At 40.9% G+C, this 20852-nt stretch overlaps 1 protein-coding gene across 2 annotated transcripts in view; it reads left to right on the plus strand.

Annotated features, from left to right (window-relative positions):
- Positions 1-2969: 2969 nt before the first annotated feature.
- me1 (malic enzyme 1, NADP(+)-dependent, cytosolic) overlaps positions 2970-20852 on the plus strand; it is an 88431-nt gene continuing 70548 nt past the window's right edge. Inside the window, exons 1-2 of one of the 2 annotated variants that reach the window (XM_071469609.1) lie at positions 3061-3196; positions 4008-4097. Coding sequence is in view for 1 of the 2 variants with exons in the window: in XM_071469608.1 (XP_071325709.1) it covers positions 3068-3196 (129 nt within the window). In the remaining variant the exon portion in view is untranslated. Of the gene's footprint in view, positions 3197-4007; positions 4098-20852 lie in introns of both variants that reach the window. The other variant, XM_071469608.1, reaches the window with a different exon arrangement.

Here is a 20852-nt window from a genome sequence, read left to right on the forward strand (position 1 = left end):
TGTGATCGCCCTCATTGGGTGGGCTGATGGTGCTTCCCAAACTCTCACTGCATTCCTCGTGCCAGGCCACTGCCAACTGGCATCGTGCCTGAACCTCAAAAACAACTTCCAGACTTCCCTCCTGATATAGACACAGATGTTTGTCATCCAGATTAGTCATTCAAACAGGGGCTTGGCGCTGCTATATAAGGAGACATTGATCAATATCAAACAGTGACCTCGCCAGTGCAGCTGCTACTAGTCCTCAGCATTCACAGCTCTTTTTCAACATTCATTATTCAGCCAGTGATAAATTTTACCCGTGTCTGGTTAAAACTATATCTTCTCAGGTTTGGTCATTTTTATGTTCATAAAATGGACGATCTCGCTCAAAAAATCCTTTATGTGTTGTAAAATTTCTCCAAGCATCTCCTTCATTCAAAAATGCACTGTCATCAGGCCTGAGACCAGGTTGTTCTGGAGAAGAGTGAATAGTTTGGAGATGAAGGACATATGTAATAATGATTTGCACATTTAATGATGATAAGCCACCAATAAACTATAAATTCGACTACATTTTTGTTGATGCCCATACACCACGTTTGTTTGTAACTTTTCTACCTTTTAAAGGCCCTGAAAACATATTGTCCTATCAGTATTTATCATAATGTGATGACAGTAGGTGGTTTTACCGTCAAATCAACCTGATGAAGTAGATACGCTCAGTTTTTGAGAGTTAAACATTTAATTAACAATATCTGTGGATGTTTTTCCTCTAAATATTATTTCAACATGGATATTTAATATTTACTATCGTTGCAAAAATAATAGTTTTCTTGGACTTTAAAACATCCCAGCCCTTGAGCGAGGGAGGTTTTCGACTATGCCGGGTTAAGACAGAACCTACATGGTGTATGCAGTGGGTCTGGACCAGTAGCTGCTGATCACAGAGAGAGTAGTCTCACAGAGCTTAGTCAGGTCTGTCCATTTGGCAGCAGTCTGATGTTGACTCTGAGCCTTATGGACAAAGGAGCCTACCACTGAGTCTGTTGCCAGAGGGAACCATGCAGTATAAATCCCAAGTGACCCCATGTGAACCTCCACACGCTGTGGGTACTGCATTGGTACTGCATGTTTATTACTCCTGCAGATAAATATGCAATTGTATTGAAGATAACACTGCACTGTAATTCTTTCTTTCTTTCTTTTTTTTTTTTTTTTTTTTTTACTTCAGCTGGAATGGAAAATATTAAGAGAAAAGTGTTCAACAATCCAAAACATCAGAAGAAATTTCCAGGCTCTTTGAGTACCTGCCATTTCACATATTCAGCAGCACATGCAGAAATCAGAGAAGAAACAGAGATACCAATCTCTTTACTAATAGCAGTGTGATGACATTGACATAGAGCCACAGTGTGGCATGATTTATGTGAGGAAAGAATGTCTGGATGCAACAAGTTCAGACATTTGCTCCACTCAAAGTATTGTTGGGAGATTGGGTACAGTTTTAGGGGAATATGAGGGGAGAAGACATGAACAAAGAAACTTAATCCACATAAATCTTGAAAACCTTTCAAGTCTGACACAGTGTATGGAGGCTACCCTTCTAGGTTCTTATACTCTCTGTTCTGCAGACACACTCTAGATGACATTATCAGTGCAGCCATCTTTACAGTCTTGGCACAAGATCAACCTCAGTGAGACATAAGGCGTCCTCACCCTGGGTGCCACTCCTTTTATCTCAGTGGCAGGAACCCTTGGTAATGACGACAGGCATGAAGGAGCCAGAAGAATAATCAAAACACAAAAATTATCTGTAACCTAGTTAGTCAAAATGAAATGGATAGAATATACTGCTCTTGACAGATCAACAAGACTGTTGTGAAATTGGAGCAGTCACCCCATCAACAGGAGGTATATGGACTGAGGGTTGAATAACCTTTCTCCCCCTCCCAGAATGCAGTGATATTCCTGACTGTCAAACTCACTGCTGCCTAATGTTGCATAACTCTCCTGCTGTAACCATGTGAAGGCTGAAAGTTGACCTCGGCTAGAAATATCCTCACTCTTATCACAGTCCTCAGACACATCGTGTTGTAAAATGATCTTGGTTAAGTGTTTGTGACAAATGACATGACTCATTAAAAACTGGGGGATACATGGTACAACATGAAGGTCTCTGCTGTTTATTTTAGACCTAAAAATGTAGTGTCATTTGTGGGAATGCTACTTTCTCAGTGTCTAATTTTCTGCTGTTTTGCATTTTGTTGTCAGATAATGCTTTAGTTCTGGGCAAATGTTATTTTTATGTCCTTACAGGCTCTGAATAAAGCAAATACTAAACAGTATGAATTAATTTAAATTAACTCAACTATGTTGTTTGCAAAGACAGTGGTATGTGTGGTCACTTAAATTCAGTGTAGCCTTACATTTACATTACTTTTTTTTTTTTTCATTCAACCCCTTTAAAATTAGTTAAGGGAGTGATTACCTGGCTGAGGCTCAGACAGGTTCAATTTATTGGATTCATCAAATCAAATCAAATCAAGTTTTATTTATATAGCGCCAAATCACAACAGAAGTTATCTCAAGGCACTTTCCAGTTGGAGGAGGTCAAGACCTCCTCTATAAAGTATAGGAAAGAAAGAGACCCAACAATTTGGATTGTTGATATTTTCACATTAATATAATCTTTAAAAAAAAAGTCTTAATAACTACATCTCCCATAAAACACCCTGATCCAAACCCTTACAATGTAAAATTATTTTCAATTATTATTATTATTATTATTATTATTATTATTATTATTATTATTCGTTTCACAGAAAAAGGTTTAAAGGAACATTATCTCCAGCTGTACTACAATAACTAAGCACCTGTGCACCTGTTGTTCGGTGCCACTTCAGGCTCATGTCAAGATCTCCAGTGAATTACTGAAAACAATAAAACGGGCTCATCGATAAGGAGCCACGGCTCGCCTTCAGCCGGGAGACAGCGCAGACAGACGCTCTGTGGCTGGACTGCGGCGCATCCACTTGTTGAGTTCACAATAGTTCACCGGCGTCGCTCTATTTAAAGAGGCACCAACATGGCACACGGTCTGGTCCGACGGGAGTCAGTGGACACGGAGATGCAGAAGTCCGAGGACAAACGGAAAACCTTCGTGTACACCAAGAAGAGGGGCTACGATGTCACCCGAAACCCTCACCTCAACAAGGTGAGTCTGGACGCGCAGTTGTGTGAAGTTTTCATTTTGTTTCCATGAACGACAAGGCTGACAAGCTAGCTGTTGCCTTCAGGCGCTGTAGGAATTGGCATCAACCAACCATAAATGTCAATATGAGAGAGGATAGATGTGGATATTCTGTAGTTTAATGTACTGTAGTGTCACAGTTCACCAGATTTAGGTAACTTTTAATGTGGAGCAGGCTAACAAGCGATGAGCCGTAGGCCCACAATAACGTCTTGCTAATAAGTGGCTATTGTGCTAATGTTAAACATTGACACCTAGCTTACTAAAGACTTATGTTTTGCTACACATTCAGTGATGTTGCTCCTGTGTTCAATATATAAGCAGCAACCACGACAAATATTTAAGATTTCAGGTGTGTTTTTAATACCTTACATGTCTTGTTTTGGATTTCCGGACCTAATGGCCGAGCCCTCAAGGAGCTAGTGAACGCAGCATTAGCCTGGAGGTTTAGGTGTCAGCTTTAGACGAAGTTATATTTAGATTTAAAGCGACCAAACGCTGCTGTCACACAGCGAGGGGCTTTTGTTAATATTGCCCTGTCACGTATTGCCTTACAGAGACGGTGCGGTGTAGTTATTATTGACTTATTATTGCTGAGTGACGCCCTCCCCAGTCCCCTCAGACACCACAATATGTGATTCAGCACATTGTGAAAAGCTGCCCTGAGACCAGCCTGTAAGCTGATATCTTGCCAAGATAAGGTCACTACTGCATCTGTAAACCCCCGATAGATTTTTAAGATTAAAGCTTGTTTTTACTTTCTTTTTTTTGTAAGGGAAAATGAGGAACAATGTTGGAAGTTGCTTAATCATGCAACAGATAATGCTGAGCAGCTTCCTCCCAGCCTAGATCACAAGAGAAAGAGGTGACTTTGCATGTTCTTATTCTTGTAAAAGCCTTTCACTGTAGGCTGCTGAGCTTTCTAACATGATTCTTATGACCGGCCTTTGCTGTTGAATTCGGCTGATGTATTTTATTATTTTTTTCCCCCTCATGCTATAAATGTATCTTTAACAAAAGAGCCTGTGGCTGCCTTTTAGCCCTTCCAGTGTTTTCCTCTGGTTTGTGTGGTGGGATGGGGCCCCAGAGGTCAGGCTGTGGTGACAGGGTCTCTGTCCATGGTGCTGACTGACCATCAAAACAACTGGCTGAATTCAGGGCAATTCTTACGTCAAGTGTGCCCTGCAAACACAGAGTGTAGTCTGATTGCTCTTTGTCACTGTCAGGCTTATTTTAGAGCACTTGTGCAGTCTATTTTTTACCTTCTGATCTGACTTCTGCACTCTCACTGGCCAAATATGTTTCCCCATTGGCAGCTAGAGAAAAACATTGAAACCATAGGCTTATCTGCACCATATCTCAAAGCTATTCTGGTTTATTTCACTATGAAGATACAATTTCCAAAATATGAGAGTCCGACCACTGTGTGTTTTTAGTATAAAAGCTGTTCCACTCTGATAAAAGCTGCAGGCAGTTTACCACAGCTGAAGGAGCTGCCAGCCTGGGTGGTGTCAGCACTGAGCTGATAAGTGAGACAGTGGAGTTCAAACAGGCCAGTGTGTTTGGGGTGGGGGTGGTGGTAGCTGCACAGAGGCCTGTTTGTTAGGCGAGTTAATGACTCCACTCCTGAGACCGCCACATAGTGCACATCAACCCTGTGTGTGTTTGTTTTCATGCGTGTAAGTGTGCATGGTGTGTTAGGGGAGAGTGAAGCGAGGTGTGTATACACAGATGCATTATGCCTAATAGGAACAAATTAGGGCATCCTTTGTAATCTAGGCAAGTTCAACCAACACACAAATGTCATGTGGCTGTAAAAGGTGCATGATGCCAGAAGTTTAATCATTCATAGATAACATTCAGTGTGTAGAGAAATAACAAAATCCCCACATTTATTTTGGAAGATAGTGAATAAAATTAACCAGACCAGATGTCTTTGAGAAAATGGGCATCTATCCATCAGTATTAATATTGTTAATGAAAACTACGATGAAAAATATTCAATGACGCCCTACATTACATTTTCAGTCAACGAATATAAAATCTAAACAATAACGTGAAAGACGGACAAATGGACATGTTTTAATGCAGCCTGCGTGCATCTGCAGAACAGCTTCCTCTCCTGTTCAGGAGATAATTTAGCCACTTGACCTGTTGCATTACTATAAATAAATATCTTGCACAGTTATGTGTCTGTTCTTTGAAGAAACATATTTATGGACTAAATTAATTCACAATCCGTTGAGAATTAGACAGTGAGCGGCAATAAAACAGCCGAGACCAACTATGAAAACATGCAGGCAGCACACCAACATGTATAAAAAGCCAAACTAATATTCCTCCTATCTGAATCAGTCCAGCTGTGTACACAGGCTGTGTAGCTGTGCCTCCTGTGTAGACGTATGAGAATAGTGACTGAAGGAGCAGATTTTGGAGCATTTGGAGCTCTGGAGCATTTCCAGGGAAGGAATGTGCTTATCGTTGACTTTGTGAGGTCATTCATGATCTCTTTCACTGCTTTTGGAAGTGCTGTGTCTTTGTACTAACCTCACTTGCTGTGTCCTGATTCAAGGGGTCTACAAAGACCCTTCGTAGCTGTCGTAGACTGCAAAGGCTGAAATGAAATGAGATGGTCTGGCCTATAGAGGATTTTCACTTTGTGCTACCAGCTGTACCCCACCCTGACTACACATAACTTGAGGTTTTAAGGCCCTCGGTTTTAACAGTTGTACTGTTAGCTTTTGAACTGAGCTGAAACCCAATACTTACATTTAAAAGTGTAATCCTCTGGCGTGGTGTCTGTGTTGTTTGCTGACATATTAGTTTTATTATTGGAGCACAATGAATCTTGGGATAGGTTGGGCCATGAAGGATCCACCTGTTGCTCAGGAAAAGAAGGACACATTTTCAGGCCACATATGAAGGAGCTTTTGAAATGGGAGAGTCTAGTCATGCCGCTGTGACGCAGTTGGTCTTTCCGAAGGATGTGGCCCCTGAACTGCGACATAGCCACTTGTTGACTACTGCCAAATATTGCCATGTAGTCAAGGGATATACTTACCTGCTATCTGAGCACAGGTCTGTTAGCCCAGTCTGTTTTCTTGAATTCTTCTTCACTTCTTCAACATGTTGTCTGACAATAAGCTTCATTGTTTATGTCGATACAGGCAGCGTTTGACTCAACCAGGGTGAGGTCTCAGGTACTCAGCCACCCTTTGTGCCGCCATCTTGAAAACTCTCCTTTGAGTTTCCGTTAATGAAGCCTGAATTTGTTAAGAGAACATGTGCCCCACTGATCTGATTTGCAAACCCTCACTTTAGACTATGAGGATGGCTGTTTGTACTAGGGGTCAACCTGGAGGCCTATTGCCTCAGTGCTCAGACCTGGCCCAGTAAACTGTTTGTTTACATCTCAATTTACACCTCGGGGCCCTGAATGGACCCAGTGTACATGGAAGCTCTTAAAGAGGGCTCGATATGTTGACCTAAATCCATGTGGAAGCATGGCTGGTCTACCACTAAGGATGTTACGCGATGTTTTGTCTATTTTAATGAAGATTTTAAACTCTCTCATACAGTTCACTTTCTGTTTTTCTTTCTTGCTTTTTCCCCTGCGTTTCCTCACTCTTTCTTTTGAGCGTTTCTTTTAAGAGCGAGTGTTACAAGATCCTCAGTTCTTTGTTCTTCATTTTACGAGGAGGCTTTTAATCTCACTTTAAAGTTGGCCTGGTCTTAAATGAGCTCACAATTTGTGCTGTTCTGTTGTTTCTTAAAAAGGTGTGGTTTAATAAGATTAATTCAAAGACAAGAGCTGGATTACAGAGTTTCGGAAACAAGGGTCTGTTTTGTACTGAGCGCAACAGCATGTGAGAATCTGAGAAGAAAAACAAGGGTGAATTTCTAAAAAACATGGTCTCAGTTTTTTTTTTCTACAAAAGGAAGAATAATGAGTTTTGAATTTTAATTTTATTTGACTTAAATAAAAGTCTATCTTATGCCACCATTGTATGTTATTACAAAATGACCTTGTTTTATTGTTTGAGGAGATACCAAGAATACATTACATACTGCGTGAGTGTTGTATCTGATCCTGACCCTCTCATCAGCTGGCTAAAATGACCCAACACACAGGCTCTCTCAAACACACACAGGTTAGAGTAATAGCAGAGAAGAAGGTTGTTTATGCTGCCAGGTGAACCATCCACTGTCAGCTTCGCACATGAACTGGGGCGAGGAAATTGGAGGAGAGGGTAGGAAATGACTGCTAAAGCGTGTTAGCGGCCCGGCACAGGCTGGCTTCTGTGGCTCAGGCAGTGGCACATTGTTGCCTTACCTCTGATTTCAGCGAGGCCTGGGGGATGAGGTGTGTTTACCTCCCTCAGCTGGCCCACTTCACCTCTAACAGGAGCCAGTCATAGCACAACCTGCTAATTGATGCTGGGGGACACAGCGCTGAAAGCAGCGTGTCCTCACACCAGCGGGCTTCGATTTCTTTTAAATCTCTCCAACACACACACACACACACACACACACACACACACAGATATATATATATATATATATATATATGCAGAGCAGATGCATGGGCACACACACACATACAAACACACACTCACTCACACAACTTCACCTTACTCTTTAGGTAACACTCCCTCCTCCCTCTCCAGAGGTGGAACCGGATATTATAGGTGTGTTTTGTGTGCGTTCACCGTGCAATAAAGAGATGAAGTGGGGTGCGAGGTGTAGAAAGGGCTCTCTGTGGCGAGGAAGAGAGCGCTGGCTACGCTCCACAGACGCCCCTCTGTCTCTCTGCTTGATCACACATTAATGAGGCATCTGTGTGAATCCCGGCCCTCAGTACGTCTCTCTGACGCTGGTTCCGACTGCCGCGGCCCTGAAAAACAACAACAACTACCTCCTTAAAAACACTTAGCACCCAATCAGGGATGCTGTTTCACCTCAAACACTGAACTGAGTTGTCGGCGTGTCAGCGACCAACAGATGCCCATTCACCGGCTCGGCACTGTAGGTGACGGTGACTGTAACAAGTGCAGTCAGTCATAAAGGTGAAGGAGAATAAGAACTGCAGCTCATGTCTGTTTTACAGTTTTACACCAACTGTCTGTCAGGCACATTTTACTTGTTTGCACAAAAATGTCAAACCCGACAATGAGTTGTAAACACACAAAGACTTGCATTCAGATACAGTAGGCCCCTGAGTGAGAAATGGGGCTGTCATTCAAGCCTTTAGTACTAAATCCCATGAAAACACACATTGATCTCCTTGATTAAACAGTAACATTTTGTTTATTGAGGTTTTTAAAATCATTATGCATCATTTGAGCCTATGAATGCTGAATAAAGTGGAGAGACCAAGCCCAGACAGCACTGCAATTGGATGCCCCATTTGCAACCACAGGCTCCAAATATGACATTGCAAGATGGCCCGTCAGATGGATGACTAGAATTAAGAATCTCTGTTCTTGGCGAGCGCTGAACAACAATGTATCTGATTGGGGATTGAGGATGGGCTGGTAAGCCAAATGGCGACAGTCCTGATAACCCTCTGTTGCAACTGAAAGTCATTTGGCACTCATGTAAAATTTACTCTGGTTTGGCTTCGACACTCATCGACTTTTGCTCCCAGAAAAAGATTTTTTTTTTTTCCTCCACCAGATTCACATTTTCCTCTAACCAAAATCCACATAAACAAATTTAGCAACAAACAAACAAATGGCAACAAATATGCTGAGCTTTTAATTCTAAAGTGGAAATACCTCAGTGTGGCTCTAAATCCTCTCCTTTGGGTGTGTGCCATGCTCTGCAGGGTACCGTACAGTGACTGATTTACTGAGCCTTCCATGTGAAACATAATGTGCTCCAGCCGGTCTGTGTCTGTGGTAAGGCCTGATAAGGTTTTTATAACGGTGCATGCACTCTAATAGAATTATGTCACAATTGGTAAAAGGTGCCAGTGAGAAAGCAGCTTGATGATTTGGCACTGACTGAAGCCAACGCGGACTGGAACTTTGATTCCCACTGAGTCACCATGTCAGCACGACACGAGTACAAAGTTTGTTTTCTGCACATTGAAGATCCATAAAAGCTTTGTGCTGACAGTTTCCTGTTTTGGTGAAGTATTGCAGCAATGCTTTATTTGTGCTGCTCGCCAAGGTTCCCATGGACCTTGGTAATCTTTCTAAATTTATCACTCTCTAGGCCCCTATCCATCATAGGATCAACAAGGGAAATCCTTTGATGGATGTCTGTGATGACAGAGCAGTGGATTTATAGTTTCACGATTTTGTCAAGTGTCTCTTGACTTGACAAAATCAGGAACAAACAATGAGCACTTGCAAATGCAAATGTCAGGAGATTAGATGAGACGACTGATACAACACTCAAGTCTGCAAGATAAATATAAAGCCAGAGGCAGCGTGTGACTGTCTTAGCTCATCATAAAGACTGGAAGCAGAGGCATCTAGTTGCCTGGCATGACAGTGACTCCAGGAAGCTATTGTTCGCAGCCAAGAAATAGTTCCAGCACATGACAACCTGTAGTTTTTATATTTCAGATTTAGTTTGGATCTTGTATAGATTTAGTACAGATTAAACAAATTAGATATAATGTGTTAATTAGCGAGCTATACAGGTGCTAGCCACACTAGCGGTCAGTCAGTCACTTTTATCCGGACTGAAATATCTCAACAACTATTAGATTTCCATTAAGATTTGTACAGACGTTCATGGTCCCCAGAGGATGATGCCTACTGACCTTGTTGATCCCAGGACTTTCCCAGGACTCTTATGACCAGACATCTAATACAAAACTAATAACATTCAACAGCCTCAGCTGTTGTGTTTATAGCTCTAATTAGCAAATGTTAGCACGCAAACAAGCTAAACTGAGATGGTGAACATTGTAAACATTGCAAACGTGCTGATGTTAAGCAGATACTGTGAGTATGTTACTATGCTGATTTTAGCATTCTGCTCAAAGTACTGCTGTCCCTAAATACAGCCACACAGAGCTGCTAAAATGTTAAGCTAACTGGGTGCTGGCTCTGGCTTCTTATTTAGATTGATATCAATCCTCTTATCTAACTCTCAGCAAGAAGGGACAGTAATGGATTTCCTCAAAACTTGAACTATTCCTTTAAATGTAACCAAACTGCAGACAACTTTTAAACCTTCAATCAAGACATTTAAAGTGCTGAAAAGAAGTTGTGGCTACGTTGCTACTCGTTCTACTAATATCACTGTCTCTGGGCTGGGCAGAAATTACATTGAAATACCAGTATATATATAAGTGTGTGTGTGTGTGTGTGTGTGTGTGTGTGTGTGTGTGTGTGTTACAGGATGTTAAGAGGTGGATGACAGTGGTTATGTGAGGTTGAACTCGATGATGCTGGTAGTCAGATTACTGAGCTGCGTTTAACTGAGCGGTGAAAGTGGGACAAACCTCTCTCTGTTCAGACTTCATACAGAGCAGCTGCACTTGTCAATCCCCCTCACTAGGTGGACCGCAGAGCTCTATGGATATGTGTGTTCACGGTTTGAGTGTGTGTATGTGTGTGTGTGTGTGTGGGTTGTCCCAGGTGTGGCCAGGTGTTTCAGGTCGACCGCACGCACTGCTAGTGACCAGACATTCCTCCGATGGACTGGAGTGGATCGGCCAGACAGAAGAAAGTGCACCTTCATTCTCCTCCAGTGACCAACCTGTTAACCCGAGCTCTACACACACAGACACACACACTCTGGCATGCTCACAAACTGGTTTAAATAGGTTGTTAACCTGCAGACACATAAGTGCTTTTATGAGTGTCTTCTTCAGGATTGGCTCATGTAAACTGAATGTAATATGATCAGACTGTCAATTCAACTGTCTGCACACACACACACACACACACACACACATACACATACACACACACACACTTCTGATGCTGTGTTTATTCAGCAGCAGGTCCTTCTAAATAGCCTTTCCTCCTCAGCTCACCTTTGTGTTTTTTTTGGAAGATGGTCCTCATTCATGCGAGGACAACGGAGAAGTCATTAGCTTGTCCCAGACAGAGAGAGGGAGACAGTCTGAGCCTCATCACCTTCCTATGAAGCTCATCTCAAGCATCCCTCCTCTTTCAGCCCCTCCTGTCTTTTTCTGCTCTTCTCCTCCTCAATGCTGCTTTTGTCTGTGATATTAGAGTGGTGGAGGTCCCCATTTGCTTTAACAGATAGAGCAGCAAGAATTTAAAGGTAGTATTTGGTTTCAGCATTCTGCAACATAGTGGATGTATGACCATTATGTACAAATGGTTTTCTCATGGTCTGAGAGAAGACTATCAGTATGACTGATACTGTGTTGATTGACAGCTTTTGTGTAGTTGCAGGTGGAGTTTGTGTGGTTCAGAGCTGAAAATGTATCAGATTAATATCTAAATGCTCAGAGACACCAGCTTTTAAAATCAGTTTAACTGATGGACCTGCTGCCATCACTGGATTTGCTCATGGGGGTGAAGTAAGTCTGTGCTTTTATTTTGTGTCAATCTTAGCTTTTCTGAACTCTGACACACTAAATTGTGCAATTTACCAACAGTAGGGCTGAACGCTCATATTGCGATTATTTTGACAGATATTTCTGATAGCGTGAGTCACAATTTTAATGTGAGAATGGTAATTCTTGCAATTCATTTTCACTGAAAAAATATAAAAATTATTATGTAATCTTATCTATCAAACAAGCATATTTAGTTACATTGGGAGAATATGATTTGTGGGCCAGGACATCTCTGTAGTCCCCACAATCCTGCTATGAAACACATTTGACCTTTATCAAAAAATTTGCAGCTCCTGCAATTTGTACGTTGGACTTGGCCATAGTGCAATTTCAATATTTAGATTAATTGTTCTGCTCTTATCAATAGTGAGCCGTCTTGACCTTTGAGAGAACTGGAGAGTCAATAATGGAGGAAGCTATTGCAGCTTGTTATCTGTGTAGTACCATCATTTAACCTCCTCTGTCGGAATATGAACTGATACACAAAAGAGGGATAGTTTACAGCTGATATGACTTCGAATCAATGGCATGATTATTTCAAACTTTCTCTTTGATTACAATTAATGAGTGATTACTTTAGCGCTTATCGGTTTCTCTCTTTTTTTTGGGGGGGCCATGCACTATTCAGATTTAGCAATGTGATTGTGCTCCAAGTGATCAAACAAAGTGGTGGTATTACCTTTGATCGGTATCCATGTTGCATTCACCACTGTCTGGTAGTCATGACTGATAAGACCCAATTAGGGGGCGAGGCGGGTGTCTATGTCATCGTTTCCAAAAGTCTCTCTTTTTTCCGGCCAGACTACATTGCAACCTTGGATAAAGCAGGACCAGCAGTGATTCCAGATGCCAGAGTAGAGTGGACGCCAGACATAGATGCAGCACAGGCGAAGGGTTAAACTAAAGCATACTAGTGTGGATGCAGCCTGATGCTCGGTGTATGTGCTTGTTTCATCCATATCACCAGCTTCACTTTGAGTGAGCACTGACTAATGTTAGTTGGACGGGGCACAGGCATGTGACTGAACATGAGTTAGCATTTTTAATGGGAAAGTTCATGAACACACGCAATGGGGAAAGTATTAACCAAATTAACCAACATGAGCAATGTTGGTTAAAAACGTAGGCTAAATGTTGGTTTTCATACTTTTTCGGTCAATTGCCCAGCCCTAGTTATAAAACATGAGTCAATGGTACAAATAAGTCTTTTGAAAACACATTTGTGAACTAATTGTTCGTTCCTTCCCTCTCCTGTAACTCTATTTTGAATGAAAAGGTGTATGATTATGAGAATAAGATGCCAGGAGGGAGTAAACAGTACAGAGAAAATAGTAAGGAGCTTCTGACTGATTAGTGCTAACCTGGCAGGCCAGTCGGTCAGTCAGCGGCTAAGTTGCCAGCAATAGTTTGCCAACTGGGTGTCCCAGTTGTCCCTTTGTCACCAAAGCAATAGAACCACTTTTTTGATAAATGTTGCTATTCCACCTTCTGGGGTGACTGGGCCTTAAATCTTCATCCAGCCTGTACTCCTGATTCCTTTAGTCATCACCAACCGATCCAACACAAACAAGGCAGTTAAAAAAAAAACTGCAAGCTCTTGGTGAATTTGTGCCCTTTACCACTGACCATGAGCTCCTGCGTTGCTGATGACAGTGTTATGGCCTTTTCCTGTGTTTTAACAGCAGTGATATTTGCTTTGTGAAGAGTTGAGAAGTTGACTGGAGAAGTTGTTGCTGTCTGGGTGCATTTAGAGAACCAACTGCTGTGTAGGTGGTCATTTCTGTCATCACAGAAACTAGCACTGACAAGAGGAAAACACATTTCAGTGGGGCCCTCACATTAGCTTGACACGTCTCAGTATTGATGCCGTACCTCCCTAACTGTAGTCACACAGGTGAGTGTAGTTCATTGCTACAACAGAAAGAGAGGCAGCTGCAGCTACAGTACAGTTCCCCTCTTTGGTGATGCTAAAATATCCTTGTTGTTCCTTCTTGGGATTGCTTACAGAATTAGACAGTAATTTGAAGACAGCCTGTGAAATTGGATTGGCCGTCTGTGAGACCACAAGGAGATTAATTCAGGATTTCCTGTGTTGTTAAAACAGGTCAGTCAGACAAGTGGAGACTCTGCTGTGGAAGTGAAGATATCCGCATTATTATTGCAGCTTTTATAGTTTTTGAACTTGGGGAAATGACAAGCATTAGTTTAAAGTTTTTGTTTTATCTAATGGACTCTGTCCACATGACTCATCTGCAGAGTAGTCTTTCGTTGTTGCTCTGGAAGAAGGACAGAATACAAATGGAGAGTCACAAACACCTGTGCAGTCACACATGGATAGCGGGCACCACACTGTCGCCTTACCATGGCCAGTGAATGCTGATGCATGATTAGCCAAAAGTGAATATTGAGACCCAAGACTGAACAGATTTCTTCAGAGGCTTGGCCCCTTTCCCAGAAACACTCAGGCTCCTGAGGGACCTGGACTGTGCAGCATGAAAAGGCTGCCTCAGGGGGATCGCTGCGTTTGAAGAGCCCTACATGTCCGCTACCTCCACCCACTCAAGGCTGCCCTCCCTAAGTCAACAGTGGCTCCGTTTTCAAGGCTGTTTGACCAACAAGCGTGTCTGTACATTCACAAGTTGACACCTCTTGATTTAAGGAGCCCTGCGCTTGCATGTTTGCTCTGGATGAGGAATTTAAGCCGCTTCTTTTGGTCGGCCTCGGAGATCAGTGTTGCTAGGTGGGGATCATGACTCATGAAAGTGAGGAGTAAATTAGAGACTGAGTTGCTGTCTGCTCTCACAGATTTGGACAAGAGATGTGCTGTTGTCATCCATGTTGAAAGCTTTATACTAGATGCTAGTGGAGCCAGGGGTCATGACACACAAAACTTCAAACACTATGTGGGGTCTTTATTTCTCACTATTCCAAGATTATTCTCTAGTTATTTTCCAGGGTATTTTTTGCCTTGTTAATTGAAAATAATATGGCTCTAAAATCCAAGTGAAATGATAATAATATAATAATACTTTATTTGTATAGCATTTTTCAGTACAAGTGACAAAGTGCTTCACATGAGTCAAATATAAGACATCCAACAAATCAAATAAATATGCAAACAAATTTTTTACATTTAAAAGATTGAAATGATGGTGATATGATTCTTGCTTGGGTCTGTATGTTCCCTTACATCTGGAGAAAATGATTTGTTGGCATCACCACATTGGTTCATTGCATCATTTATAATGGTATGTTATGACACATTTTACCTTTAATAAAAAATTGCAGCTCCTGCAATTTGGATATTGCACTTGGCCATATTGCGATTACATTAATATTTTGATTAGTTGTAAATTAAGAGTAACAAGCCTCTGTGGCTTACACAAAACATTTCTGAACTAATAACACCACAGCAACACTGCAATATTGGGAGGGTTACATAATCTTTTGTTACATGTTTTTTCACCTCGTTACACTAGTTTAAATCCCTCAAAGCCCATTAATTGCTGCTGCATCTCATCACATGGTGTCAAGTTCAACATTCACCAAAAAGCTAACCTTGTCCACACTTCAGTAACAGTACCTAGCTGATATCATTTTCAACTCAGGTCCTTTAAGACTGATACATGGAGAGTAAAGAAGTTTTTTTTAAAGAAAATGATATATCACTGTGTGATTAATCACAGTTTAGATCAGTGAGATACATGGTGAAACCAAACATATGAAATTAAGCGTAAAAAGCTAGTACACAGAGCTCAATTTCTGCCTTGATTACTCCTCATTTTGTTGTCAGCATGCTTTTCTTTGTGCTCCTATACAGCATTATTAGTACAGTGCAGAAATGTTGATAGAGAAAACACTAGTTATCTTTCTGATGAATGCGTTTGGCCCTCTGAACAAAGGTCGGGTGCCACAGTGCTCGGCCTGCTAATGACCAAATTTGTTTAGGAACAAGAGTGCACATGCAGGTCTTCCACGGCACATTTATTGGGAGGTATTCACAGGGAAAAGCTTAGTCAGGCTGTAGGATCCTGAGAGGAGATGGATGGGAGCTGATGTGTGCGCTTTCTCGTCCTCCAGAGAGGAAGGGATGGATTTAAAGGGTTTTATGTGCAGGGCAATCCTCTTGAACCCTGCTATAGCTGCCATGTTAGCAGAAAACAGATGGGGGGCTGAGGAGAGCCAAAGGCTTTGGACATAATAGAGCAACCTGTTACCATGTGGCTTCACATTCAATACAAACATACTCAAACATTGAGAGCTTACATGGACAAAAAAATTACACTGTGTAGCTTCATATTCAATTCAGGCAGATCATCCCAGCACAAGCAGGAAATGACTCTTCTTTATCTTATTTTGTTTAGCACAAGAGTTTAAGATAAGTAATGTTCCATTTTATGTTACCATATCTTTTTTTTCCCCATTTCATTTGCCTTCATTGGAACATTTAGTGGCATGTGACCTTTTACTGAACTGTATCTTTTCTTCAGAAGTAGATTGAGATTAATCATTGTGAGAAATCTAATGTACCGCAGTTTCACGGTGTTGGGTAAAAAAAAAACAAAAAACAAAACTGACTTGGAGACAAATATTTGTTGAACTCATCGGCCCCATTTTCTGAGGCTTTGTACAATCTGTATATTGAGGCGATGTTTCCGTTCTGCTCTAGAAATTATTAACAGTCTCTTTGTGTGTTTCATGTGACATCAATGCCCTATACATTCCTGCACTTTTTCCTGTGCTGTTTAAAAAAGATGGACAATGAGCAAATGCTAAGATTAGACATGGACTCTAACTTCTTACCTTCCTATTTGCAGCACCAGTTAAAAGGCTCAGGCAGCTGATTTACTGTAGAAAAACATGGGAATTATTTGTAAATGAATGTACTTGTCATAAATGTTAAACACTGTGTACAGTATCATGTATTTTCTATGCACAATATCACTTTAACATTATACTTTACACTCTTCCCTCTCGGTCCTCTCTAGTGATGATCACCAGACGCTGTTGTCTCTCACACTGCATTGAATGAACTATTAGTCTGGTAGTTCATACAGGTGGTCTGGTGTTTCTCCCTGTGGCAGGTTTACTGGGCTCAGCGTGCAGTCCTGTCTGTCACTGAGATGGTCCACTAACACGTGGAGGAGATGGACAGGAGATAATGAGATAATGAGCTCTTTGATTGTCTCTAAGCCACTGCAGGCTAATACAGTATGTCATTATGAAGGAGATGGAGAAAAGCAAGAGTAGGAGTGGGTGATATGGATAAAATCCACTATGTCTGTACATGTATCACAATATCAATATGCCTCTTCTGGATAATAAATTGAGAACATTTTAATGGATATCATTACCAGGGGGCATTTACCATTCAATGGACATAGCTTCAAGAGACAATAGCTGGGTTTCTGTTGCAGTGTTTCACAAAATAGACGCTGTTGTTTTAGAAAAGCAGACAAAACGCATGGTCTGTGTTTCCATTGAGTGGTGTTATATGAAGGTGCAGGTGCCCAGACTTGAATGCAAAAGTGTGTTTCCATTTCAATTTTTCAAAATATTGTTGTGTTGAATAGTATAATAGAAAAATCACCTAATGCGAGCATATCATTTTTCGGGTCATTTTAGGGTTTTTTCTTTGCAATTTCAAATTGCACATTAAGCAGGTTAAAGGAAATGCACCTAATGAAAACACTTTTCCAGAGTTTCAAGACAGTACTGTTTCACACTTGCTAAATACTGAATTCAAATAAAAATGGCTTAATGGTCCGTACTCTCCACCCGTCCCATATACAGGATTGTCCCATATTTGAAATTGAAATGCTGCATCCTATATTGATTCAATACACACAATCTGTCCTGTATCCCGTGCTGTGAATAATGTAATGTCAAGTAAAGGGGGTTTCCCTTATTTCTTCACATAGAAGGTGGCAACTCTAACTCTGGGACCTCTCACACCTGAAGTGAAAGTTTTATGCTTGTTTCTGTGGAGGAAATGCTGAGGATTTGTCACTGTAGGAAATAATGAAATTAATAATGGCTGAAATCCATTTTACTGCTTCAGTTTCATTGTCTTGGTATTGTGCATGCTTAGTCACTGGCATGGCTTATGGGGACACTTGAATAGAGGGATCCTTATTGTCTTCCTACTGTGACAAGTGAGAATGTCTGCTGTGAAAAAGGTTTGATTTTAATGCACTGTTTTACACTTTATAAACACTGGATTCAAACTGAAAATGACTTAAAGCTCTGGGCTCGTCTGAGAATTTAACCCCCGTACTGCTCACACCTAAAGTTAAAGTCTTACCCCTCAGTCAACAAACGCTGCAGGAAATACTGCTCTGGTCATAAACATACAATAAAGTCAGTGTAACGATTGCCACAAGTAATAGCATTGCACGGTTATAAACTAATGGCTGATTTTGCATTTGTTTTTGAGACAAACTTTGTTTTTCACTTGAATTTCTCATACGAACCTGTGGTTGAAAAGTGATGCTTTACCAAATCCCTGTGCGTCATCTGTGTTCAGACACACTCATGTAGGTTTGAAAATATTAAATGAATAGCAGAAACTAAAATATCTATCCCTTTCATGTGGGGGTCTTTATGGCGCTTGAACAAACGTTTGTGTTACCATGAAGTTGTTAGAGGAGATCCATTGCAGCCATTTGTAATGGAATTTCCACCAGAGAGAGAACTTCCCCTGAACACAGTGTAGAGCAGCTGTAAGTATCTCTGGAGTGTTTCAAGGCTCTCCTCAGTACACCAAGTGGACACACACACACTCCCTCTCACTTTCTCTCTCTCTCTCTCTCACACTCACACACACACACACACACACACACACACAAAGTCCTGCACATGCATTCATGCATGCAAGCATGCACATACAAAGTAATTTATACCAGGTTGTGCAAGGTTTTCCATTCTTCGACACTACACCTGCAGGCAGGAGGCAGTCCATAAATAAACCTCCCATTCACTCTCTGTGTACAATTAGGACTGTTTAAGAAAACCCTTACTCTTTCTTTTCAGTGAGAGAAAACACTTAGGGTCCTCAAGGTGGCCTTTATGAAATGTTTGGATCTCTTCACTGAGCTTGTTACTGTGCAGTTTGTTAATTTTAGGTGACACCATGATGACAAACTGAGAAGGAGCGAGGTGTCAGAGGTCTTTAGGTTCTTAGGGAAATCTCTTGCACCTGTCATGTGCTGAACAGAAAACCAGTCATGTTTGTCGGAGGGCAGGGGTCAGCTAGCGTATGATTCTCTGGCATGTGTGGTGTTTTGAAATGAAGGCAGTGTGGGGAGGGTCATGTGAAGGATGCATGTCAGTGCCTCACATCCATGGGAAATGAGCACAGACATCTCTAGCCTCTACTGTCACATTGCTCCTTCAGACTTTCTAACTCTCCTCATGTCCTCTGGATGTTGAGACTACTACTATGTCCAGATTTGCTTTGGAGTATATTAAACAAAATGTCTAACCCAGTGAAATTTTAAGACTCTTTTGACAAAGTGTCTACATTCTCAGAAATTTACAAGCGTTTTGGCAGATGTGTGCTTACATGCTATATGCTAGCTGACCCCTGCCCAGACAAATATGACTGGTTTTTGGTTGTGGACTTTGAGTGAACATATGTTGACCGGGTGTCAGCCTGACTGTTCTGCCTGCTCCATTAAATAATCAGATGCTCTTTCCTGGCTCTACTTTCAGAGGGATCCCTGATTGAGCTGTTTCCAAAGAAAAGCCACACAGATGACTGTGTTTCTCATGCTTGTCCCCATCTTAAACATAAGCAGATATAAAATCAATTGGGACTGTAAGCTGAACACATTTATTTTTAAGGGGAGTGGGCCAGATAAATCAGTTACTGTTTGATGTGGAGGCAACAAGCACAGATAGCAGTTTGACAACTGTGATGAAAATTGTGACAAGCGGCAGAAGCGGTTAGTGAGGTCACGTCCCAGCTGACGGGTCCAGGTTATCGTTCTGCTAAAGTGACCTTAGGAAATCACTTAACCTCTGCTCACTGCAGCCTGGCAGCAGAAGTCTCCTTTGGGAAATGAAAGTTTTTACAAGTATGTTAGATGTTGGACACTGCAAAATTGGATTCAACTAATTGTTTTATGCATTTACAGTAAACACTGCTGAGGGATTTTGTATATTTTTCTTGGATACTAGCATAAAATAAAATAATGTACTTCACAATTTTGTACTAACATGAAATTATATAGGATGATTCTGATGTCAATCAACTTAAAATTTCGACTTTATACAATAAGAAAGCAAAATATTTCCTTTTAATATATTTAATACCTCATTTATATGTATTTATTTTCTGTTGGGTTACTTTCCTCAATGTAGCCGACTCACCACCAGGCACAATTTCCCATCATCAACACACACACAAAACAAATAAAACAATTTAATGGATTAGACTTGTAATATTTTAAGTTTCTTATTGCCAACAAATACCATGAAAAGACAAATACCAACAATGAAGTCAACCTACTAACAAGTATTGTTTCTGTAGCTAAGAACTAATATATCAGAGTTCCACTGTGTCACTGAGTGACGTCTTCATTACTGTCAACATGGGCACTGCAGTTTATATTAAGTAAATCTTACATACTTGTTGTTATATAGGTTGATGATATATAGAATAAAGATATAGACAGAAATGTATAATAATGGAACTTTATACATTAAACATGAATAATTGAGAACGAAACAGTTTGTTACATCCTCTGCTGTATTTTATAATATTGTGTGAATGCACTTGTGATGGACGTATCCACAGCTGCACAACTGAAATAGAAATATTTTAATACTCATCCAGTCTCACACTCAATATACCAATCCAAAGACAGGTTTATAGTTATAAACCCTTTCCCACATCATTACTACAGACTGTTAGCTTCCTTTGGAGTCACTTTTCTGAATTTTGTGGATTGTAACATTTTGATACAACACTGTATTGTTCTAAATGACGTGCACATTTGGTTTACCTTGTTCTGTCATCATCAGTTTGGACAATTTAAATTAATTAATTTCTCCTTTTCCTTT

Source organism: Trachinotus anak, unplaced genomic scaffold, assembly GCF_046630095.1.
Source record: "Trachinotus anak isolate AG129_WGS33_773 ecotype Australia unplaced genomic scaffold, CSIRO_AGI_Tana_v1 ptg000032l, whole genome shotgun sequence".
Taxonomy (NCBI): Eukaryota; Metazoa; Chordata; class Actinopteri; order Carangiformes; family Carangidae; genus Trachinotus; species Trachinotus anak.